The sequence below is a fragment of the Cyphomyrmex costatus genome, unplaced genomic scaffold (assembly GCF_001594065.2).
Source record: "Cyphomyrmex costatus isolate MS0001 unplaced genomic scaffold, Ccosl1.0 scaffold1827, whole genome shotgun sequence".
Classification (NCBI taxonomy): Eukaryota; Metazoa; Arthropoda; class Insecta; order Hymenoptera; family Formicidae; genus Cyphomyrmex; species Cyphomyrmex costatus.
In genome coordinates, this window is record NW_017275855.1 from 69,810 (window position 1) to 96,002 (window position 26,193).

General features: G+C 35.6%; 2 protein-coding genes across 2 annotated transcripts in view; one reads left to right on the forward strand and one right to left on the reverse strand.

Moving 5' to 3' along the window:
• Positions 1–19,646, reverse strand: part of LOC108772314 (disintegrin and metalloproteinase domain-containing protein 10) — a 69,832-nt gene extending 50,186 nt beyond the window's left edge. The window contains exons 1-3 of the mRNA XM_018537833.1: positions 19,293–19,646; positions 7,032–7,713; positions 2,282–2,420 (exon numbers count right to left, since the gene is read on the reverse strand). Of these exons, the coding sequence (XP_018393335.1) occupies positions 2,282–2,420; positions 7,032–7,296 (404 nt within the window). The 5' untranslated portion in view covers positions 7,297–7,713; positions 19,293–19,646. The remainder of the gene's footprint in view (positions 1–2,281; positions 2,421–7,031; positions 7,714–19,292) is intronic.
• A 5,378-nt stretch (positions 19,647–25,024) lies between these two features.
• Positions 25,025–26,178, forward strand: LOC108772327 (calmodulin-like protein 4). The gene is made up of 5 exons (XM_018537848.1): positions 25,025–25,137; positions 25,345–25,375; positions 25,466–25,597; positions 25,812–25,994; positions 26,053–26,178. The coding sequence occupies exons 1-5, from the start codon at positions 25,135–25,137 to the stop codon at positions 26,151–26,153; spliced, it is 450 nt and encodes a 149-aa protein (XP_018393350.1). The 5' UTR covers positions 25,025–25,134; the 3' UTR covers positions 26,154–26,178.
• The last annotated feature ends 15 nt before the right edge of the window (positions 26,179–26,193 follow it).

Consider the following 26,193-nt stretch of genomic DNA (forward strand, 5'->3'; position numbering starts at 1 on the left):
ACCTCGCCACGGCTGAGATGCTGGACCATTCGTTGTAACTTTGCAATCTACATACATGGTGCACGCGGTCGTCACGGTCTCCTGCATAATGTGTAGCTCGACAAATGTGTTTAACGTTGTCTCCCTTTCCCCGCGTAATGCAGAATTTTGGCGAAATTTTCGAACAGACCGAATCGAGCGGGTTTAATGCAATTCATTGAATACGATCTAATATGGATTGATATAATTATCTAGTAGTATAATAATTGGAAAGATAGTTTGTATTTTCTGTATAGATAATATTGATACTGATATATAATACGTAAATTTTCAAACAGGCCGAATTGAACGGTAATTACACAATTCATTGAATATGATCTATTATAGTAATAGAGTATTTAATAATTAGAAAAATACGTTATATTTTGTCTACATATAATATTGATACTGATATATGTAATCCTATTAATTAATTATAAAAGTAATAAATTAATTTTATTTTACTGCAATTCATAAACAGTATAAATATACCAAATAAAAATAATGAGGGAATAATATGTAGAATAATATAATACTCTCTCTCTCTCTTTTCAGCGCAAAAAAATTAACAAAATTTAAACGTTAAGAAATATATCTTATTTTTTATTCTTTTTTACTTTTCATTACATATACCGACATTTCTGTGCCAATAATCAATCCTAAAATTATAGATTCAATTTATTCTATCTCATTTATTAATTTAATTTTTATTTCATTCATAATCATTTTAATATTAATAATATAACAATTGATTTTTCTATTATCGACAATTCAATTTGATTTAAAGATTTAAACTAATTCGTCTATTCTTGATTGAACAATCACAGACAACATGAATATCTACAAGACGTCATATATGTATACGTAACGTCCGAATTGGCTATATTAAAAAATAACAAACAAAAGCATAACATAATTTTGTAACTCATAAGAAATATCGTTAATGATAAATAAGTATACTTAGTAAATAAATATCAGAGAAATGAAAAACTTATTATTTTTATGTACAGAAACAATTATATAAATTAGAAAAAATTCCAAAAAGTCACATTCTATAATATACCGTTACAATTCGGAAGACGAAACGAGCGAAGTCGGACCGTTATCTAACGACTATTTCTTAAGTTCGTAAATACGCTGCAAGTGAAAGCGCGATTCAATATTTAAACGGTTCCGTCATAATACACCGACCGACACTGGTTAGAGCGCGGTTTGTCGCTGAACTGCAGCACTGTCATAAATTGAACTTTCTGTCATTTGTGTTTGTTGCCTCTCTTATATTAAATAACTGATTGTGAGAGAGAAACTCCGTGATTGCTGCTCCCAATAGTAAATCCAGTTCGACATGCGAGGCACAAATATTATGATATTCAACGCGGAAAAAAGAGAGAAAGACAAAGATCGTCTTCTATAAGTGTTCCAATTGTTATAACTGTAAGCGTTATCATTGTAATTGCGTCGTAACAAAAATTACTCACTTCAGAAAAGACTAACATTTATTTTCCATGTGTTTCATTAGACGTAGCATCAGGATATACAAGAGGAAATATTTTATTAAAGGTAAAAATAAAAAATGACCTATGTGATATAAAAAGAAGGAATGCCTAGTGACTCGAAACATGTTATAGTAAACAATTAATTTTCTTTCTTAACGAAGACAACAAATTTCTGTCTCAGTAAAAAGATAGACAAAGGCAGAACAAGAGAGAGAATTATTCGCATTAATTAATATGTATAACGAATAAAATATTTTCACAACACGCGTGCAATCTATACGAGTTAAGCTATACGTTGAGTTAGTCTCTTTAGCCACCATCTCTTTAATCGGATTCAGGTACCACTGACCTAACAAGGACATACCGAGAACGTGCGGGCGGCACATACTGGCAACTTTGTCCGCGATCGCTTTACGAGCAGTGTGTAGGAGTATTCGCCAATTTCGAAATGCCATTTGCAAGAGGTCATATAATAGTAACTTACTCAAAGATACTTCCGTCAGCATTGTTAAATTGCACAAAATTCTTCAACCATTGTGGAAATCGACATTTTTTTATTTTTTACGAAATTCAAAGGCATTCCTTTAGAATTTTTCACAGAATTGGACGTCCAATGATGATCCTGATATTTCAGCAAACTCTACTGCTCAGATTCCGTATCGATCTCTCCATCTTTGCACGGAACACACCGCGAGTGAGGCCGAGGGAAGCAAGAGTACTGTGTGTATCGAGATAGAGAGGAGTTTGCTTATAGAACTCATACTCACCTATCGAGCGTCTTCAGGTTCAAAATCAGGGGTTGCTCGGAGTCGGTGACGTCGCGACGTATCCGGTTGCGATGTCGTTTCAAGGCTACGGTGTCGTATACAGCTGCCTCGTAGTACCTGATATATGAGCGCGTGATATCTGAAAAACACAATAAGGAAAACGGATGTTCTATTAGTGCTAAGAAGAACGCGTTACGCAAACGGTAAATCGCGCGAGTCACGCAAAGATGAGTTGCGTCGTAAAGATGCGTTTATATCAGATGTGACACCATAGACGTGATTAAGAAGGCAAACGAGTGTTCATGATTCTTACATAAATAAAAAGAAATCGTCCCATATTAACTTTCTTTTTTATAAAACGAAGAAAAAAAAACTTAATCGAAAAGTGCAAAATTCATGTCATTGATATTAGTAGACTTTTTCTACAAACAAATGTATAATTATAAATTGTCTTTAAAAAAGATTTTTTTAATTCCTTTATGAGATGTTAAAACCATTTCTATTATATTACAGTTGAAAAATAATAATTTTATACCGTTATATATTAACATAAAAGTTTATTCTTATAATACAAAGAAAAACAATCCAGACTAGTTTTTCTTATACACATATCGTACTTTTTTTTTCGTTACATCATAGTACTTGAGTTTAGCTATATGATGTAAACGCACCTTAAAGAGTCTATAATTCTCGCTTAATTGCTCACAATGGGAAAAAACGCGATGACTATACCAACTTTTTCATCACGATTATTATAAAATTAGGCATAATTTATATATATCACACTAAAAATAAAAATAGATTTTGACATATATTCTTATTTTTATATTTAACCTTTAAGTGAATAGTTGGCCACACACAGCGCATTCCTACGCATATAAGTTATTTTAAAGTCTTATTCTGCAAGAAAAAAATAAAAAATATCGTCTAGAAAGTTTTAAAGTTCATTATTTTTATAATCTTCTCGTAAGAATATAAAAATATAATATAAAAATTTAACTCTATGTATAGTCTATTAGAAAATATATCTATAAAATTTGGAGTATTCTAAGCATCTACCTACTTAAGGTTAAAAATTCAAAATTAGAAATTATAATTTGTTTCTAATCCCTTTATATTAACGATAATCGCAATAAAACGTAAAATCAAGTAGTTTATCAAAATGCACAATAATAGGTTGAATGAACAGATTCATATTTACGAAACTCCTAATTCTGATCGAATATTTATATATATGTAATATATTAATATACTATAAAAGTGAGAAAAGTCGCCGATACTGACTGTAGCTGTCCTATAAAGCAATCCTATAACAACCCTTATATTTTTTTCAGAAATTAATTATTACATTTTATTAATACAAATATAAACATAATCTGTTTAGCTAATTAAAGAAATGCAAACTCATAATATATATATTTGTGGTTTGTTTCTATATCAAATTAGCTAAAAACGAATCCTACCAATGCAATACAATGCAAAAATAAAATTCTTATAATTTTCTTTTACAAATTGCACAGTTTAAATAATAATGACTATATTACTAATAATATTACGTCGTTTAAATACTTGTAGTTTCCTAAATCAGTTTCATTTATATTATTTTCTGTCTCAGTTTTTTTATGATACAATTTTATTTTTATAACAACGGGATGCAGCGTAAACTGCCACACCTGTCTGTAAAACAAACCATGAGCTAACTTAATCTTTATAATGTTACTTTATAATGCTAAATAGCTCTGCTCAAGCTGAAGACAATCGTGCATATATGGGAAAATTCTTGAAAAACTATCTCGTTACATATATATTTGCATTTTGCAGAACAGTGTAAAGTAAATATGCATATAATTCAATAAAAATGTTTTATAACGAAGTGAAAAGATTCTGTGAAAACATCTTATGCATATTCACTTGTTAGGTACTTTATACAGATAATTCCTGTAAAAGAAAAAGAATATGAACATGTGGCATTACTGCCTACTGTGTTAGTTTTTGGAGCCCATTTTGTCAGACACTAATATCTTGCTTATTTTACGAAAAAGTTAATTATTGCAAAATTGCAAACAGTATTATAAAAACTGCTTATATTATCTAATAGAAAACACTTTTTAGTTTGTTCTTAAGTTTAATTTTTCTTTCGTTTAAGAAATATTATCTAAAAATAAAGTGGTATGTCGGTATCGATGTGACTTTCCTCTACAAAACTGATTCCATGTATCTTACTTTTACACATTAATATCCATTTATTGTAGATTAAAATTAGATAGTCATATTTAGCATCAGGTATATAAAAATATCTATCCTTTCATAAAAATGCAATCTATAAATCTCAATCGTAAGAAAAATATCAATGAGAGTAAATTGCGAAGCTAAAATTAAAAAACCTTTTTAAAATTATTTTTTAATCATTAAAATAAATCTGAGATCCACTGAAATATTTTGCCTTTAACATTGACAATATACTTGCAATATATTTACACAGTTACAGATATACGTATATACGTATTTTCTTTAGATCTTTTCTGTCGTTAATATTTTATATCAAAGATCCTATTTCTTTCGCTCTATCAATTAGATCTCTTTAGATGCCGACGTCTCATCAAGAGAACATTGTAAAATCAATTAATTTATTTTCGCGCGTATTATATGTATACACACTGCAACAAAATGTTACACTCACTTCGCGGAAACTCTCTTAGTATTTTAAGATGAAAAGATCACGGAAATTTTAAGAGGAAACGAATGCTCGAGCATTCACCACGACCACTCGGCCGAGAGAACTCAGAGACGCGTTTTCAGATCTCGGACAAGTGCAGCAGCCGAAGTGCACTTGTTTCGCGTCCACTTTACTGAGAAAATGCACACACATTAACCGTCAGTCCTGTCGCTGGTTTTCAATATAACGAATTTAATAATATTTTTATTGTTATATGTATGTGCAAAAGTAATCCACTAACATAGAAAAATATTTTAACGGCACGCACTCAAAGATCTTAATAGAAATCAATACTATTTCACGCGCAAGAAAAAACGAAGATTGAAGAATTCAACGAGTATACTTTCAGGAACGTGAAAAATAAAATTCAATCGAATGTCCTAAATCGGACCTTTTTAATTTAAATAAATACGATTAAGCAGATTGCGTGCTATTTATAATATAAAGTCCTTATAAGACCCCGAACATGTGACAGCAGTTTGGCAATACTCTGTCATAACGTTCATAGAAATAGACGTAAATATGTATTTTCGGCTATCATGCGAAAATTAAAAAAAAAAAAAATCCTTGTAAATCATTATTTAAAAGATGTTAAAATTTTGAACGGTAATTGATTTATAATTAAAGAGTGTAGAATTAAAAAATATCAAGAGTTTTGTGTTAGATACATGTGCATAGAAGAATATTGGAGACCTTAAATATGGATACTCAGTAGTGTCACGATACAATATAGCGACATTAGAAGTAGTAGAAGATATAAGGTGGACTGGTAACTCGGATTCGATCTAATTACCCTCAGATCCAGCTATCCCTGTGTCCTTTTTTCCCGCCATAGAATACTTCTTCGAGAGAGCGAAAGTTAAGTAAACAAAAAAATTATTATTCGTCATTCAATTTAATAATTTTTTATTATATTGTTTTATTCGTTGTATAATAAATCTTTGTTTTGTTTCACGATTTGTCATAATTTATATCAATTATGGTACTTTTCCCAATCTTGTCAATTTGTGTACTAACCGATAAATTTAAGGAATCTAAAACACGACTATACATATTACGTGGTATATCTATATATTTTAACGAGCGGACGTTGAACACGTGATTTAAGCAACTTTCGAAGTAAATGGCTCGAACGATCAATGGAGCGATGCTAAGCGCAGTTTATGTCACGTGCTTCCAGATCACAATTAGAACACCGTTTAGGGTAGCGTACCATTGTTTCCGTAAATACTACCGATCGAACGATCGGGACACAAAAGGAACACGCTGGACAAAGGCGAGTATCGGACTTTAAGGCCATTACCGACCCGGGCGGACCCCTTCGGGAGACATCGACCGGTGCGGCATTTCGATATAAGTCATTCGGAGATTCTCACGTGAGTACGAGATCGCCACTAAACCAATATTTTTTCAATTTAAACTTTGTTAAATCAAACTCGACGATTTTTCAGTGGATGTATCGTACACTGAACCTTAACATTTTGTATAATACAATATTATATAAATGACTAGAATATTAATGATTTTATAATATAAGAGAATAAAAAAGTATTAATTTATATTTCCTGTTAAAATCTTAATTTACTTAAAAATAAAAACAATAATTGACAGAAAAAAATGTAATATTACAATTCATGTGTATTTAAGACCACTATTTGAAATATTAAAAATATTTGAATACGTATACAATTCTAAGTGTTCTTAAATATTACAAAAATAATAATGTATATGTAATTAACGTGATCACTTTAACAAATTTTCTCATTATTCTATTATGATTTCACTTATAATATAATTCTTCTCTGACAAATAATTTCAATTCTCCATATTCCATCAGAAAATCAAATAACCATGCGCGAAAAAGGGATTAATATATAAAAATTTAATTTATTCCCAACTCTCGATCTCGAATTCGACAAGTGTCCTCGATTTGAAGGCACTTATCAGATTCAGTACACAAACTTTGAAAAGTTTTTGACCCCCAAGTCAATTTTACTTGAACGAATAACAAAGAGAACTAAATGTGTGACTCACCTCTGTGCGGTGGTGCGGGATGAAGGGGAGACGCGTCGACGACGGCCATCGGAATCCAAACGGGCAACAGCAACAGCACAAAGAAAATCGGACACGTCGTGATGGACCATTGACTCCTGCCCCCCACTGTCGCGGCAACCGCGGAGCGCATCGCGGGCCCGCGGGCCCCGTGGTGGTGCCCCGCACGGCCCTCCGCCTCCTCTTCCTCGTCCTCCTCCTCCTCCTCCCCCCCTTCTTCGCCCACGGCCAGGGCCGTAACGCGCATGGGCCCGATGTTCCGTGCCCCGGCAACGACTAATGGCGCTATCTGCCTTTCGTCGAGGAGTCGACCACCACAGCACTTTGCCAATCACCTACCAAGATCATTTCTCCGTCCTTCTTCTCCGGTCGTTCTCCCCCTCCTTCTCTTAACCCTCCTGCCCTCTCCCCATCGCCCCTTTCTCTCCGCCACCTCCTCCTCCTCGTCTTGATCCGTAGGTCGCTCAACCTTTCGACCCCTCTGCCGTCTCCACTACCACACCGCCGTCTCTCTTCGCTTTCAGCCTTCCTCTTTTTTTCTTCTCTTTTTTCAACCGGTTCCACCTCGCTTTACCTTCGACGGCGGATCGACTCCTCCGCGTCGTCCTCTTTCCTCTTCAACGTTCACCACCTCCGAGCGCCGCTCTCCGGCCGTCGATCGATCCTGTTGACAAGAATGTGCGAATTATCGCAAGTGCTACGAATATGCAATATTTATTTTGCGAAATCAAAGAGACTAACAAAGTTAAATTAAAGCAGCGCTTTCGCGACCGCGAAACTTGCTGCGTTACGAAATTACACACTTGTTTTCATGCACAAGGAAGTGATAGAGATAACGGAGTGTTTTTTTTTTTTTACATCGTAAAACTAAACTTGTAAACTGTAAAAGTTTGAGATGCGGAGGGGGCAAAGGGGACTGAGATAGAGTGTTGTCGACTCGGCAATTGTGGCCGGAGAATTGTTCGTGCGAGCGGTCTCGTATAACGTGGCATGTTAATGGTACACATATACAGTATGCACTATATGGGGGTCTTCACAAGGGATTGCACAAACAACTTTGCGTTACATTATAAATAAGAATCTTTAAACATATTTCAAACATTATTGTAACCTAATAGTGTTTACACTGAAAAACTACTAAATCTGAATATATACTTCTTTAAATAGTACTAACAATAAGTGATCATTTATTTACATTAAATATAAATGTTTACTACAGTAAAAAAAAAATGATAATTAAACCAAATTAATAATTTTTGTATCGGATAAATATATTTTTACATTTAATAAATATTTACTCTCTTAAAGAACTATATACAAACAAATATTTATTAAAATTTAGTTTTTTTTTACTGTATCATTAATAATTTAGCAAAAAGCAACGATTTGATGTATTTAACGTTCGTGCAATATAAACAAATTTATATAAATACGAATTTTTTTAATATACACAAAATTACATGAATTGTTACTGATTTATTCGTTAAACAGTAAACAATTTGATCACTCGAGATTATTCCTGATAGTGTAATTTTATTTCATTTCCTAATTGCATCACAGAACTGGACGTGGAAATTCGTTTACATAACAATGCAGGTGAGATTATTAATGAGCAACAACAATTAAAAATGCTCGTGAAATACATCAGTTTTGCAGCGCGCAAACATTTTGCATTTTTCATAGAAAAAGTTTCGAAACATGTAAATGAAACGGCGCGACTAGTAAAAGAGTGACTTTCGTATCGTTAATACTCGACGGATGAACCATGAAAATGCTTTATATCTCCGAAAATGGTGATTTCACTGGTCGAAATATAATTAGTAACAGACACTTCGGATATCATAGAGATGTATGATTTATTCGCAAAAAATTAATCTTTTTACAAACAGATCGTTTCGAAATAGCCCTTTTTGTAAAAAAAAAAAAAGAGAGAGAGCGAAACGATTCTTTACAAAGAGATAGATCGGTTTAAAATAGTACTTTTTATAGTTAAAAAAAATCAATTTTTCAATTAATCAGTAATTACTAATTGAAGAATTACGGATATAGAAAACATATTTTAAAAATTTAGAAACTTAATTCGACATCGCTTCAATAAATAATTTTTTATTTACTGGGTAAAATATCTTAATATATTATTAATATTTTCAATACAAGATGTATAATATAAACTACTTTGTAATTAATTCCAACGCAAGTAATGTTTTTGAAAAATCATAAAAATAAAACCTAAGTGATACATAATCCAACCCAAGTGATATATGATGGAAGTGATATGTGATCGAAAAAGTTACCTTTTTTTACAAAAAGATTTTAAAAAAGGCACCAAGTGTGTACGCGCTCGTATGTGTTCCTTGGAGAGGAAAATGACTTTTTATTTCAAATCTGCTTTCCAAACTATCAAATAATTGTTTTCAAAACATGTGTGAAATCTTTTAATTGCGCCAATTATAAACAGAAAATACATATATGAAACAATACAGATACTACGAATACCTATGATAAATACATGAAGCTTTTATATTGCGCCAATTAGAAAAATACTTTTTTACTATATATATGGGGCATTCCATCCCAAGTTTACCACTCGAAAACTTTTGGATTTTTGATTTGGCCGAAATTTTGATATATTATAGTAGGTACCCATCGCGAGAAGCTATCATGATTTTTTTCGAATTCTTTTATTAACATAGTCATAAGTCATAAGATATGAATTTTTTTCAAAATTCGTAATTGTCAAATGCTTATAACTTTGCGAAAAATAATCCAAATAAAACGTTCTTTCTTTTTTTAAATTATGTGTTTTGTTCTCTAGATTTAAAAAAAAATATTAAGAAACATTTCAAAAGTGTTTTTTAATTTTTTTTTTTTTAATTTAATGTAAAAAATTATTTTCAATTAAACTGCTGTCGGCTAATGCTTGGCATGTGTAATGTTAATACGTCATTTTTTTATGTAATACGTATTTTTTTATGAAAACAATTTAAATTGGATACAATTTGACATTATGAATTATAAGCATGTACAGTCGTGAACAGAACGGTTGTAACACTTTTTTCTCGATGTATTTCGGAATGCAGCTGCTTCACGGAGCAATTGGTTTTTACTCATAGATTTACCGTTTACGTTCACCACTTTACGAGCTAGACTGAGTTCCGAAACTCATCGGGAAAAAAATGTTGCCACAGTTCTGCCCATGACTGTACAACAATGGCTGCGCCAGAGAGTAGAGAAAACTAATCAGTTAGCGCTTAGTGATTCTTAATATGATATTAGTTCGTACAGATTCAGCGAAGAACTAAAGGCAAGAATCAATCATACCAAAGAATCACTAACAAGTGCTAACTGATTAGTTTTCTTTGTTGAACGCAGTCAATATTTTGACGTGCGGAAGAAGGTTCGTATATTTCTTTTTCCATAAAAACTTGGATAGACAGCCACCTCGGAAAAAAAAAAAAAAAAAAAAAAAAACAGGCTCATATAGATCCATATGCCTTCGCGTATTCCCATATTCGCGAAAGCACAAAATAAAATAATGGATGCATTCTCGGGAAAGGACGGCATATATGTGCATGAACTAAATATATATATAAACTTTAACATATATGCCGACCTGGCGTGCCGTAGCAACGTCAAGAAACGCACGCTTTAATGGATAAATAAAAGTGCAGGTGCATCGCGACGCGCCGCGTCGGCGCGGCGCGCAAGCCCGACATCACCGGGGCGATAATACGTTTTTCCACGATGACACGACGCATAATCCGCGAATAAATCATGTTTACGCTTAAGCTCGTGAGTAATGAACAACGAACGCCACCAACGGATTCTTTAGAGTATTTCGCTTGGGACTTTGTCCCCCAAGCGTGACGAAGGGACCGAAATAAGATTTCAGATTAGATTTTCCGAGTTATATTATTGCAATAAAAATACAATCAAAACACGGTGAAAATAAGTATGACTGAAAGAAGACTTGAGAAAGCTTTATTTTACGCCCTTCGTAAAATAATTCTAATGCAATATTTGATAAAAAGAGCTTGTAACTAAACTCAAAAAAGGTTGTACTATGCAAATTTACATAAACTTGAAAATGTCGACGGTCCATTGATGGCTTTGTTCAAATGTTATTTTAACCCGATTCAACAAACCAGAGTTTCGAGAACAGAGACTTCGTCAAAAATCGGATCCTTATTATTCATTTTCTCGCGTCGCACGTTCTCTCTTTTCCGACCGGATGTGAAGTTCACAATTAGGTAGGTAGGACGCAATATTTCAAGAAACTCTAAAGTTCGTTGCCAAAATAAATTACGTGGGGCGCTGCAAAGCACTGCGGTCGGATACTCTCTCTCTCTCTCTCCCGGTACACTGTGTAGAGGCGGTCCCCGAGCGGGATAGACACTACATTCCGAAAATGGAATGTCGACGCGATGTTCGTACGAGGAGGAGCTTTATCGCACCTCGTCCGTGCAGGCGGAAGAATGACCCGGCGCGGCGAAAGCCATTACTCGCATTTCGCAAGTCCTGGCACGGCGAAACGGCGAATTTACTGCACGGTTCGCATTTGATGATCATTCTGAGACGAGTCACCCAACCCAAAGTGAGAAGAAAGTGACTCACAAATGTCTCCGTAAAATAATCACCCGCATTGATAGATGTAAGAAACAGAGAAAGAGGGGGGGGGAGGAAGAGAGAGAATACAGTATCACTTTTATAATTAAAGTTATGGAGACGTTTATACTTCTTTAAAAAAAAAAAAAAAAAAAACTCTAAACATTTTCTCAGTTTTCATTTTAGAAATGCGCTGCTTGTAATAAATACAATATTTTTTATAATAAACATTATGTTTTAATAACGGTATACTAAATATAATAAATATTAGTAATAAGTAGGAAGTGTAACGTATCTATTTTTATACGGAGATATCTGAATATAAAAATATGTGGTGTTGCACTCATTTAGAATCCACTAATTCAGCTGTAGCTATTAATAAAACTCATACTGAATTTCTGTTTCTCTCATCTCTAAAGGCAGGTATAATTATACCTGTGTGTGTGAAAGGAAATCCTTCGTTTTTCTTACAGTTTTTTTTTTTTTCGTCGAGTGAGAACCCCAATGAATTCGCCTTGAGCCGAAGAAAACCCGTTCCACCGATGCATTCACTTTGAATGATTAATCCGCGTGGGCACGGGACCAGATAAGAGAATAGATGAATCTCTTAGCATACAAAACTCGCGAGTTTTCTCATAAGCCGCACGGCTATACTACAATAGAATATGAAATCCGACCTCGACACCTCGGGATACGTCAAACACGAGTGCGCATCTCTCGGTTTATCATCTATTAATACACATCACACAGGAGGGACGCGATGGTCCATCTATTATATATCAGGATCTGACTAGGATCTCTCGTCGTCGTCGTGATACGTCACCGAAATTCCACCGTGATAGTTCAGGGATATATCGACAGACGAGGAACCGATACTGAGAGGATTAGTGTGTCGTAAGCGTCGTTCGCCAGAGAACACGATCGGACAATTTTCCGTCGAGCGCGCTTCGCTGAACCGTTACCTCGCAACGCGCGCACACCAGCGAAACACGTTTTGCGTAATGTCCAAGCGGGAGAGATAGAGCCCCGGACGAATAGAATAATTACGAACGAGCCGATCCGACACACCGTCCAATGGCGATTCGAATCTTCTTTAGAAGTGCAATGAATTTTATGCAGTTTTTTAAAATTCGACTGTTCACCGAACGTACTTACGTAATACTGCTGCACTATTAAATCGCACCCAAGAGATTTGACCTCTATCTTTAACACTCTCTGAATAAAAATAAAAGCAATTTACTTAAAAGGAAAAAGAGAAATTAGTATCGATAGACATCTAATAAGAACCTTTCTTATCGTAACGTACACTCAAGTAGGCCCGAAGAGATAAAGAATCAATATTTAAAAGTATAAAATATAAATTTATTTACATTTCATGTGTTTTCATTTCCAATTGAATCAGTGTTTTAAAAGCTTAATTGATCTCTCTACCTTTTATAATATTATTTATTGATCTCTCCGCTTTATAGATACTTTCTATGATTATCAAACAACAATAACCAGAAAACATGTTATAATTCCACGTTTCAGCGAATCTCTTTCGCATTCGAGATATGAAAACCTTCATGAAACCTTTCACTATATGCTTGTTGCTAAATTGTTTTGAATTGGTGAAAAGAGGATTTCCATGTGAGAGTTCGAGATGTATAATTTTAATGATATATTGTAAGCATTACGATCTGAGGATATTTTTGTAATTTTCAAAAATTAATTGTATAAAAATAAAAAAAATAATTTCAAGTACTTGAAACCACACTGAAATCTATTTTCATTGTCATGATTTGCGCAACTTTATTGAAACTTCCGCAGTTAATTTTAAGCGAAAAAGTTTTATTTTTAAGTGCATGAAATTTCTAAGGCAAATGTTTTTTAGTAGAAACACTTTGCGCTTGAAGTACATGAATTACATTGACGTTAACATTCATTACTTTCATAAAAGACGCTTATTACAGTTATACAAGAAGAATCTTAATACATACCATTTACAAAATTCTTTCAACACTTTATACTATACTCACGCTTTGTTCTTCAAACTAAGGCCTGTAACGCTTCGACGTACATTTCAGAAATCTTTTCTGACGTATCAGACAAATAATGGTGTTGAGATTCGTAACGTTATTCGCGTGTACAGCGCGATCCATTGGGATTTCAGTATGTATTATGAATTTCTAGCCCAGTTTCACATTTAGTTGGAGAAGCAAAATCAGAAATTTGAAACAATCTCGCATTCTCTGCACCGCATCTAATTATAACTGAAAGATCTGGTACAAAGAAAGGTCAATCTTCATATATTAAATCCAAATTATCTTAAGGAGGCACATAAAATTGACACTCAAAATCGTGTTCTATATCAATCGATGTACAGAAAAACGTTTTGAATCGCTAATTGTCATTTCTCATTTCTATGCGTATCATAACTCTCGAATGTTCTCAAACGTGCAAAAACTTAACCGACATTCATTTTAAATGCCATTTAATTTCCGTGACTGTTTTATTTTAATCCTCAACAGATCTACAGAATAATAATATCCTGTTGTTACACTAATCTTGTTAGATTACTAACAATAAGTATCCAAAAAGATTTTTCAGACTGATTCCTTAAACAAATTCAAGACGAAAACTTTGTATGACCGTATGTCTAGAAACGGCTTAGTTTCGAAGATACAGGATGTCAAAGTTAAAAGAAAAGTTTCATTTTTTCTAAAACTTTCGAAAACCACTTGAGTTATTTTGATGAAATTTTGTTTACATTTCTAGGACATCAAAATAATCCAAGTGGTTTTTGAAACTTTGGGGAGAAACAAAATTTTTCCTTTCAACTTTAACACCCTATCTTTGAAACTGAGCCATTCCGAACATATGTATACAGTGCTTCCCAGCAAAAGACAGCGTAACACAGTGATTATTTCATTTTTATTTAGCATTGGTAAACAATAAAAATATAATGATTTACTGTGATACACTGTGCTATTTGAATCTCTTGCTGTGTATACGAAAAACATTTATTCACTCTAAAAATATCAGTTTAGATTTAACACCCATACGATATTTATATAATTTTCACCAACTTCACTGTGTTGATAACACCAATATGGTGTGAATTTAAAACCTCTAATGTTTATACCTACACCAGCATGATGTAGCTTTAGAACCCATGTTAAATCATCATACGAGTATTGGTGTTAATATTAACACCGACACAATAAAAATAATATATGTACAGACACCTCTATTTTATCGAATATAGCCATAGTTTCCGTTTTAAATTTGTATGAGAAATTATCTCTCTCTTAAAATCTTTTAGATCTCACACTCCAAAAAGTAAAATCTCACTCATCTTAAAGATTGAAAACTCTCTTTTAAGACTAGCAGAATTTTCATTCTTTAAAGTGACATTCCATTCTGAGAATTTACAGAATACTTACAAGGAAGGTCAGGCAACCCGGAAATTCTGAAAATTTATACGCAAGTAAATTGGTTCATCCATAATACAAAACTATTGTTCGTTCATGCCATGTATTACGATTTGAGGGGATGAAATTACCTCTTTAAAAGAGTATATAAATTTTTCTTTTTGATGGAATATAACTGCTGAACAAAGAGATATGGAAAAAAAAAATTGTAAACAAAGTGTGCCTTCCAACAAGCGACACAGTGATCATCTCATCCTTGTTTAACATTGGCGAACAACAAGGATGTACTGTGTGCCACAACGTGTCATCTATGTCGCTTGTTGGAAGGCACCCATTAGTTGCATCTCTTTTTACATGTACAAAGCTGCATATAGATGAGTATCGAAAAATCCATGTTTTTTTCGATACTTATCTACATACAACTTTGTAGACATAAAAAAAACAGATACAACTTTTGTTAAACTTTTTTCGATATCCCTCGTTCAGAGTGATTTTCAAAATTTTTGATAAAAACGAAACTTTTTCCTTTTATTTTGACATTCTGTATATCTTTGAAACTATAAGTAGTTTCTCAAACAGGCGGTTATATGTATATAAAGTTTTCGTCTTAAAGTCGTGTAAAAAAAAATCACCCCTTACAATTCTTTAGAGTACTTAATATCCATTCTAAAACAACAGGAGATTATTATTCTGCAGATCTGTTGATGATTAAAATCAAATGGCAACGAATAATATTTTTTAACGAGTATTTAAAAGGAATAATATTTGAACTTTTGCACGTTTGAGAATTACTCATTCTACTTGCACACAATGTTTCAAAATATTCTGAATTTCCGTGTTGCCTAACCTCCCTTGTTCCTAACTATTCTTGTCGTTATTTCCAAATACAGCATCACAGTACCTTTCTCGATGGCTTTTAACATAACATAATAAAACACTCTGCCTCCCCTGGAGACTGTACAGTTGCAGAAATACGAACATCATATCTGGACTTCCTCTTTTGACTTCGCGATCGAACTTGCGAGCTTTACTCAAGAGCCTTGACGAGCCGTTACCAATTTCTGTCGCAAATATTTCCCTACATTTAAAGACGTTCTCTCCAGCACGCCGATTCAAGTCGAGGAACGAGGCGGAACTAGCTCGTTCCTCGCGAGGCATCCTTTAAAAGGTACGTATAATTTATGCAAATTGTTTGGCATAAAACGACGAATCCAAAGCGAATGAGATTGTATAACGCACGACTCGCGAAGAATCTTTGACTATTTTTAAATCATTTATTCCTGAAGATATCTTTATCACTCGGTGTACCTAAAAGAACAGTCAGTATTGCTCGGTGGAAAAGATAAAAAAATCACAAGCTTTTGTAAAACAGTTAAATTTGTAACATGATAATAATTATTTAATATATGTTTAGTTACATTTAAATATTTCGTACAATTTATCCGTTTTTTTTATAACCAGGACACTTCTACTTTGCAGTTGCTTTAAATTATAAAATATATAGGTTTACATTGCCGGGAATAATCATCTGAAATGTTTTTAAACCTCAGAGCTCCGTGGCGAAAAAATGTGAATTGTAAAATATTATTTTATATAAATATTTTTTTAACCTACTTTCCTTCATTTTAAATAATTATTTTTTACGAATCTTTAAATGTGATATGAAAAACTCATATAATAAAAAACGTTACAATTAAAGTCATATTAAATATATTAATTAAAATCTATATTTTAAGAGTACTGTCATGTATATGAAGTAGGCTACTTAACGTGTTTACTCCATTTAATTTTGTTTGATTTTTACGCATTATTTTTCAGAAAATTATTATTAAATTTATATCTATAACGTTTTCAAACATAAAAATCGGAAGAAAATAAATAATACAATACAATATGTTGTTAATAATAATGATTTTAATTGAGATGTAAAAATACTCCATGTGATCATTTACGTATAAATAAATCAAGCGATTATTCCCAAGTTAATCATTTCAAATTAAAATTGATAATAATTATAATATAATAAGAGTGACGGATCGAAACTGAAAGAGAGAGATCGCGAATACTTGTGTCACGATATTCATATTTGATCCTGTGTATGTATAATTATTCATTATGATCAGTCGCGTAATTCCGCCATTGTAACGTAACGATATCTTTTCACGGAGTTGGAATATGAAATGTAATTTTATACAATAGACGCAAAGCGTGATGTCTCCTTGTTCCTCCCTCTTTTCAGTACAATAACAGTTTCTCTTGTTATATATCCGTTTAATATAAATTCTCCTTACTTGCTCCAAATTGTTGCCGGCGGCGCGCCGCGATTCGACGGGAAGGAACAGGCAGGACACGCTGACTCGTCCCGACAAGTTATATCCTGATTCGTCACGTCGACCGCGCGACCCGCATGCACGACCAACTTCACGCGTCTCGCTTCGCGAGAGATCCGACCCGCTAATCACGTTCCTTTCATTCCGATCGGACGTAACGCGGAGGGACGGCGTGAGCGTTGAATTGTGACGAAACACAGAGGGACTCGCGTCATAAACATGCATAAACATATGAGATGTCCCGTCATTAGTTCTATTCGCGTTGCTTGCACTTTTTGCACTCTCAGCAGTTTTCGCTTTCTCTCTTTTCAACATCGAAATATATATATATATACCCAAAAGTCTATCGCGTTTCTTGTACTTTGTGCACCGAGCACATCTTCGCCTTCTTTTTCTTCGATACCTATATTTATCTTATTCTAAGTGCAAACATTTTTAGGGATTTCAAGCGATGCGGATAAATTTTCTATTTCAAATCCACGCCGACGAGAATGGCGGTTATTTCGACATCACGATCAACGAGACATTCGCGTCAACGTGCGTTCCGCGAATTCGATTTCAAGGGCAAGCAGCGCGAATAGTGGAGTGCCCTTATCTTTTAATTGTCAAAATTCCAACGAAATGTAACTCGGTATATACGATACACACGATGGCTTTCATTGAATCCACATAATTAATCTCTAAATAACACTTCAAGGAAAAAAAGGTTTTTAGGAATTTGCGTTATATTAATTGATGCGCATTCAATTGTACGTCATGACAATATTTTTAAATATAATAATAAAATTATGAGAAAAATATTTATCTACTCAGGTAATCTTACAATTAATTTAATATTTAATATTCTGAAACTCGAGTTTTACTAACAATAAGTGTTATTTAGATATATTCGATATACTTAGACATTCCAGGCCGAGCTGCTGTAGGCCAAAAGTTCGGAAACAAATTTTTTTTTACATTAACATTTGTAGAATTACTGGTTTAAATATCCACGTAGGGGGATCCAATAATTGTTATTGGATTTAAAGAATCGTTGTTAAAAAACATATTGTTAGGGATATTTAATAAAAGATTGGATCTTTCTCGGAAGAACAACATAAATTTTGCAATAAGTTTTAAGTCCCGTTAAGAGATTGACCAGTTACACTTGAATGTGAGAAGAATAATCAACCGTGACTGTGTGGTGAATTTCTTACGGCTTACAAAACTAAAAACTTAGATAATAGATAATTGTAGAAAACCCATTAAGCCCATTAAAGTGTCATAATACGCATTAGAAATTGAAGATTGCAAAATTAATTAGAATTCAGTCACAATTAGAACCAAAACGGATTAAAATTAAATTAGGTATCTGACTGGTCGAATTCTAATCTATATAATTCATAATTCTCAGTTTCGAATATGCAGCGTGATTACGGGTTTTCTTTTTAGAAGACACGATTGACACAAGTGTGGTTGTAGCTTTGTTACTCATCGAATGCAAAAGAGGATGTAGAACGACGTGTTTTGCGTCGACCGTGTCTCCTGAAAGGAAAGCGGCATTATTATTTAAAAATGCTCACTTATTATTATACAATTATTTGCGAAATATAATCCGAAGAATAAAAATGTTTTCAACAATTTCGAAACTTTTGACTCGGAGGGTATATCGAGAATGTTCGACGTGCGGAAATTCAAACGTGCAGCGCGGAAAATGGCGCCAGATATACCTTTGAATTTTTCCGAGGACCCGAGACGGCGGTGACGACGACGACCAGGCGGTTACCGCTCGAGTACTCCGAAGAATCCGTCGGAGGTAGTGCGGCACGCAAGTGCGGAAGCCCGTATCCTGGGGTACGCGCGCTCGTCGCGACGATAATACATACGGAAAGTAGTGCGCCTGTCCGGACACTTACCGAGGTGTGCAGCTTGTCGTTGCTCCGCGAGTCCTGGTGCCGCCAGCAGGCACGGCGGGCGTGCTCGCCGCCGCCGCCGCTGCTGCTGCTGCTGCCGTTGCCGCCGCGAGGAGTCCTGGCCCGTCCGACAACGCGCGCCACCCGACGAAGAAGTTGCCTCTCGAGAGCCCCGTGTGTCATCGGCGTTCATCGCCGCGTGACGACGCTGCCGCCGCCCGCGTATACACCGGGCATCCGGTATACATGTACGCACAGGCACGCGCACACACTGACGCACCACGCGCGCTCGCGCACACACACGTGTTAGAGGGGAAGAGACAGAGAGAGATGAAAACACCGTCGCTTTTCGATCCAGCCGCGCGGCGGACTTCCGAAAAAAAAAACGCGGAAAACGGCGGCAGGTATCACGCGCGCGGTACGAAACGTCGACGTGACGCACCGACGGGGAGCACGTTCCGCAACGCACTGGCGAGACCGCTCCGCGAACGAAGACTCCCGAGGCCAACGACTCCCCCCACCAATCGCGCGTATTCGACCCAGCTATACGTCCCCTCTCCCGCCCAATCCCGCGCGACCTTCCCTCTCCCCCCCCCGGCCGCCAACAGACCCGCTCAGTCTACTACTCGGAGCAGACTTCTCTTTCTTCCCTCTCTCCCTCTCTCTCTCTCTCTCTCTTTCATCGTCGCTCTTACTCTTTCTTTATCTCCGGCGTATTCTAACAATTATTAGATTTATTACGCGCGTTGCTTGAATCTCTCTCAAAAATTGTTGTATTTATAAAGAGTATATAAATATACATGTATTCGCGCGCGAATGTTGAAGAGAAAGCGAAGATGCTGAGCGAACAGAAACCTGTTTATTACTATATGTGAACGTCGAAGTCCCAGTTCTGACACTTTTGACAGTTTCATTCCGATCGCGCGTGTGAAAAGCGGATTTAGATTACACGTGACGTTAAAATATGTTTTTACTACGCACTCTCCGTTGGAGAGCGCGGAACGGATGTTCCTCTCTCTCTCTCTCTCTCTCTCTCCTTCTGTCCTCCCACGCTTTCCACCACGAGCGGAACGGACTTATTCAACCCCCTCGCGTTCTCTCCCTGCCCTATACCGTCCATTCTATATCTCGCGGCCGTCGGCGAACGCATCGCCCACCCTGTCTCCCGCTCGGCCTCCTCCGTGCCATGCCGGCGTGCGAGAGGTGGAAGGATCGGAGCAACGCATTGGCGGATCGAGAAATTTGTCAAGGGGGAAGCCATTGGCACGTCGCGAGCGAAATTTTTTTTTAACTTTCAAATATGAAAGGATAGAATATTGACCCTTCGTAGACAACCCTGGATCTTTTTTTTTTTTTTTTTTTTTCCGACCCATGGTGAAATTTCACTTTCAAATTTTTTGACACAAATTTCAATTTTTATCAAATTAAGATTTTAATACTCGAATTAACAAACCATTGGCAGTGTAGCCAGAGATGTTAAAAAAGTAATCCCGAGTTTTTCTAGACTTTTTTGAAGTCTGTAACAGTAACAAAATTTGCTGGACAAAAAAACTCAGTGTACCTACGAAGTAAAAATACATATATATATGTCTACAAAGGATTAAATTATTATTTAAACAATTATATTTGAAAATAAATTATTAAAATATTATAATTCATGAAATCATATTTAAAATTATTTCACAATTACACATAAGAAAAATAATATAATAGAATCTGTAACATGTTTTTTATATCTACATATATTAGCAGTTGTTTTTTGAAATTGAAGAAAAGTATGGAATATAAAGGTTGCGATGAAACATTTCAGAAATATATTAAAAATGAATGTAACATTTTGCTGTAAATATTTGTAAAAAAGAAGATTCTACGAGGGAAGAAGGATAGCCCTTCTATGACTCCCCTCGTGAATCCGCCAGTGGAGTAACGGGGCAGGACGAAAGACTTGCGCGCGCTAACGTGTCGTCCTTCCGCGAACTTTCTCCTCCTCGCGTCTTTCCGCCCGATATTCCTCACCCGCTCAATTCTCTCTCTCTCTCTCTCTCTCACTCTCCCTTAACCGCCTTTTCCGTCTACCCCCATAGATCTACATCTATTTTGAACCGCTGCCGTCTTCCACCTCCTTCTCTGTCCGCGCTATATATTTTCGTATCTGTCGTTCGGTATATTGCTTCTACCCTCGTATAACCGAAACGCGCGACGAGTGCACGTACCTTTTACTTACGAAAGGAACGATCTATCAATGAAACAAAAGGAAACGCGACGAAAGCGACGAGGACAATGACGAAAGGGGCGGCGGCGCGACGTGCGGCAGCGACAATCGCGAGGGGGTGAACATTTGGAATCCTTCCTATCGCCCTGTCGCGTACAGTCGACGGCGCGAAACCATTATCCCGGGAATGTTGCGCCGTGGATTAGTTTGATTATCGACATGCGGCGGCGCCGAGGCCGCGAGCAATTTAATTATGGAAACGGTATGCTGCAAAGGACGAGCCCACGATATCCAATTAGTTTCCACGGGTTGCTCTCTGCCGAGTCTGCTGCGCTCTCGACTCTTAACGATTGCTAACCCTCCCCCGAGAGAAACGCTAAGTGAACGTAACTATCGAGCTTAGATGCCGCTGACTGCTGCGACGGTCTTATTTATTTACAGAATGATGCAGTTATTGCATTTTTCACGGAGGATTGACGCGGATTTTGCGGTCGTTGCTTTAATCATTTTTTTTTTTTTTTTTTTCCGCCATTAATCGACAAGACGTTCAATTACAGACACGTATCTAAATAAAAAAAGGACCTGTGTGAAACTGGGCCCCCCAATATTAAAAAATCGATTTTTTTTTTCTTCATGCATTCGATTGCTTATCGTTTGCTCACCCTTAGTTCAAAAGATATACCAAAATTATGTATTGGGGGGGCCAAAACTTCACCCTAGCCCCCCAATATTAAAAAATCGATTTCTTTTCTTCATGCATTCGATTGCTCATCGTTTGCTCACGAATGCTCAGTTAGAATTTTCGTTTGTTCACCCTGAGTCCAAAAGATTTGTGAGCAAACGACGAGCAAACGAATGCATGAAGAAAAAATTGATTGATACGGGATCCTTTCGAAGTCTAAGCAAAACCATGGCGCAAATCTTATCACCAATTGCACTTTAAGCCCGTGTTCATACCACATATCCAAGATTGAGGATTGCAAATTAAAGATTAGAATTGGAATCAAATAATTTAAATTTTAAGAACATTCACAGCCCGTTCTAATTATATTTTAAGATTGTCTTAAGTAATATCTTCGGATATTAATAAACAACCCTCTATTATTAGATTAGCACAACTTTTAGACTGTACTACAAAAATATAAGAATATAAGAATGCACTCTAAAAAACATATAAGAATCAACTGTAACTGAATACTTAAATTATTTCATTCTAATCGGTCGAATTCTAATTTTCAATTCGCAATATTCTGCTCCAATGCGTAGAGTGGCACGAGCTTTTGACATCGGTTGCGCAGATATTTAAATCAGGGCGTGCATGATTAATAGCGTGACATCCGATACGTTGAAAATAACAAGGCGGATCGAAACAAAGCGAGAGAGCATTCGCGATCTCGCGAGCGAAACGTCGAGCGAGTCTTTTTCAGAGACGCGAGCAATGATACTTTACGTTTTCGCTCGCGAAACCGAGTCGCGTCATTAATTCGCAATTCGTGTCGCGCGAGCGAAGTCGATATTTCCTCCCTCCCGCACCTCCTGGGCGGCCGTCTCTCATGTTTCCTTTTGACGTCACGAGTAACGTGAGTAACGTCGAGAGTCATTCCCAGAGACGCGAAAATATTGTTTCGTCACCGAGAGGGATTCCCCGTAACGGAGAGGAGAGTAATCGCTGGCATCATAAAAGGTGCCGAGATTGATGGCGAAAGGCTTTTTAACGAGGCGCGGAGGCGAGGGACGTTAATCAATAGCCATACCGGCGGGCACACCGCCGCCGTCGGCGTATTCGAAATAAATTCTAATACGCCCGCTGTCGGAAGGGAGACGATTACCGGATCATTGTTCCGTTCGGCTATTCTTTTCGGCTATTCTTCGCACCGCGATGCTTCCACATCTTCCTTTTATTCCATCGCCTCGATAACGGTCCAATCACATTAGTCGCAATTATAGTTCAGAATTTATTTCTCGAAAGGTTGCTATAACGCCTTCATTTGATTAATCGCTCTTCCCTGACTTTATCACCTGGGTGAATTGTTATAGGAATATTACCGAGCGAAGGGATGATTATTATCTACCAGTATTAGATATACACGATATATGCATTGGTTTATCATCTTATTGCGTTACAGAGCTTTTTAGAATCTAGGAACTTATAATTTCACGTATCTATGTAATACTTATGTACGTTAGTTAAGTCAAATCAAGAACTTATAAATCCAGAACGCACACACACGTATATGAAATTAAATACACAGATAAAATATACCGTAACGTATCAGATCAAAATATTCCATCAGAAATTTAATGCAAATTATAGATCATCTAAAGCGATCTTAAATTCGTCTATACATGAAGAAAAAAAAAGTTTCGTTTTTAGTTCATAATCTAAAATCAGTTTTAAAATATTTATTAGTACAGTAATTTATTAAGTACATTAAAGTAATTAGGAGGACCCCGTTTGCTTACAAATCGATTGCCTACAGTGCGCATTGTTTGCTTACATGATTCTTGCCTACAGTTCGATTACCTACATGCATTTTTGCGCACAAATATAAAATTGAGATTAACGTAAGAAAATAATTTGTATTTTTAAAGCAGAAAATTTGTGTTTTAAAGCGGATAATTTTTGTTTGAACGGAAGGCAGTGGAGAGTACCCGTTCACAAGAGATTATCTAGTCGTAGTTTGTAAAACTCTCGTATCTCAAAATTTAAACTTTTATCTCAAAAATTACTGCTTAAAATAAACATTTACAAACACCTTATTTTTACTGAACTTTTTGAAAATGTTTTTGTTATAATATTATTTTAAGTCGCAAATTTTAGGACACTATATACATTTTTATTTATCTATAGTATATTGTAAAATCGAATATACCATTAACAATCACGAAACAATTGATTATTTTTTTTCTGCGTTGTATTATCCAATCTATAATAATTTTTAATATTTTACATTTATTACAGTACATGACAAAATTTGTGTAAAGTAATGTAAACAATATATAAATATTCTATATAATCTTAATTTTGAAATATACGAGACAAAACTCTGAGCTTCCCAAAGTATGGCATTGAAAATGCAATACAAACAAAAATTGCAAAAAGATGCGAATAGACGACAATTATGAGATTAATTTTAGAATACACAAAAGAAAAGTCTATTGTCTAGCAGCGTATAACTGCAGTGAGCAACGTGACGAATTATAGTGTACCTAACACCGAAGACTTAACTATTTTCTTTATTTTCGATCTCTCTCTTTCCCTTTGAACATCTTTCCTTCTCAAAAGGGTCAGCTCTCTACTCGTCAAAAGTGGCTGATTCGAATTTATCGGAGATCGTTATTGCGGAAATCCGCGTTTAAAAGTTTCTACAGGCTTTCGTTAAAGAATCATGCATTCTAAAATTGTGTTTCAACGACAGCTCACAGCTAGGAACATTGACCTTCCCTTGCACAGATTGCGCAATCAGGATTTCTAGTAGAATCATCCGACGAACGATGTCGCTCCATTACAAGCGTCGCGAGAACAGGTGAGGTTACGTTCACGTCAAACACCTGTTGTGTCAAAAATCATCAAAACCGCGTCTAAATCCGACACTCAAGGAAGAGACGCAGTCTTCGTGAATCCAACCAATCATGGTAATCCCGATATATGTTATAATTTCGTCAACAATTCCGAGGTCTATTTAGAACGTAATTTCTCGATTCTCTCGAATTCGATCTACTTTCTTCATATGTTTCACGCACGATATTGTTCGTTTTATCTTTTTCTTTTGCGCAATCAAGTTTACTTAATATTCATTCTGCTTTACTCTTTGTGTTTTATCGAGTATGTAATTGTTGCAGGCGCGTTACTTCAGAGAAGAGGATATCGATGGTACGTTTTGAAATCGTTGCGGGATTATCACTGCCTATCGTATAATTGAGATAAATCAAACAAGCTGATTTGAAATTAATACTTTCACAGAATTCAGAGAATGTTTCTACCTATTTGCCCGAAGCGGTCAGATTCGCACACTTGACGAGCTCACTATAATCATGAGATCCTTGGGATTGAGTCCAACCATTGCAGAATTGAACAAGTACATGAAGGACAAAGGTAATGGATATCTTACAATGTTCAGCTTTTGTCACTCGCTAAATTCTTTCAAGTGGAATCTCACTCTAAAAAGTGAAAATTCGAGCCAGGTTTAAGGAGTGATTTATTTTCAGTCTTCAAGTAAGATTTCATTTTTCCGAGTGAGATTCACTCTACAAGTTTCAGCGAACAGAGAAACTTTATATAAGGAAATGTCTTTTGTGTCCCTTTCTAGGTGGGAAAATGTCCTTCGCCGATTTCCTGGAGATAATGCATCTTCAGACTCGTGCGGAAGATCTACCGAAAGAAGTGATCAAAGCTTTTCAAGCTGCTGATACCTCTCGCAGCGGCACTATTCCAGCACGACAGTTGGCACATATGTTGCTTCACTGGGGAGAACAATTGAGCAGTAAAGAAGGTAATAAAGCAATAATTAATCATAAATTTTGTATTTGGCATATTGTCGTTTATTGCAGTGGAGCAAATCTTCCGTGAGGCTAATGTGTCTTTGAACGGACATGTGAAATATGAAGACTTTGTAAAAATAGCTTGTGCACCTGTACCTGATTATTATTAAAAATTATTAAGTACTTTCATATTTACTATATACTAATATA

Excerpts from the sequence above, each read along its gene's own strand:
- LOC108772327 (XM_018537848.1), top strand. Across the intron at positions 25,376-25,465 it reads CAGAGAAGAGGATATCGATG|AATTCAGAGAATGTTTCTAC; the intron begins GTACGTTTTGAA and ends ATACTTTCACAG. Across the intron at positions 25,598-25,811 it reads CAAGTACATGAAGGACAAAG|GTGGGAAAATGTCCTTCGCC; the intron begins GTAATGGATATC and ends GTCCCTTTCTAG.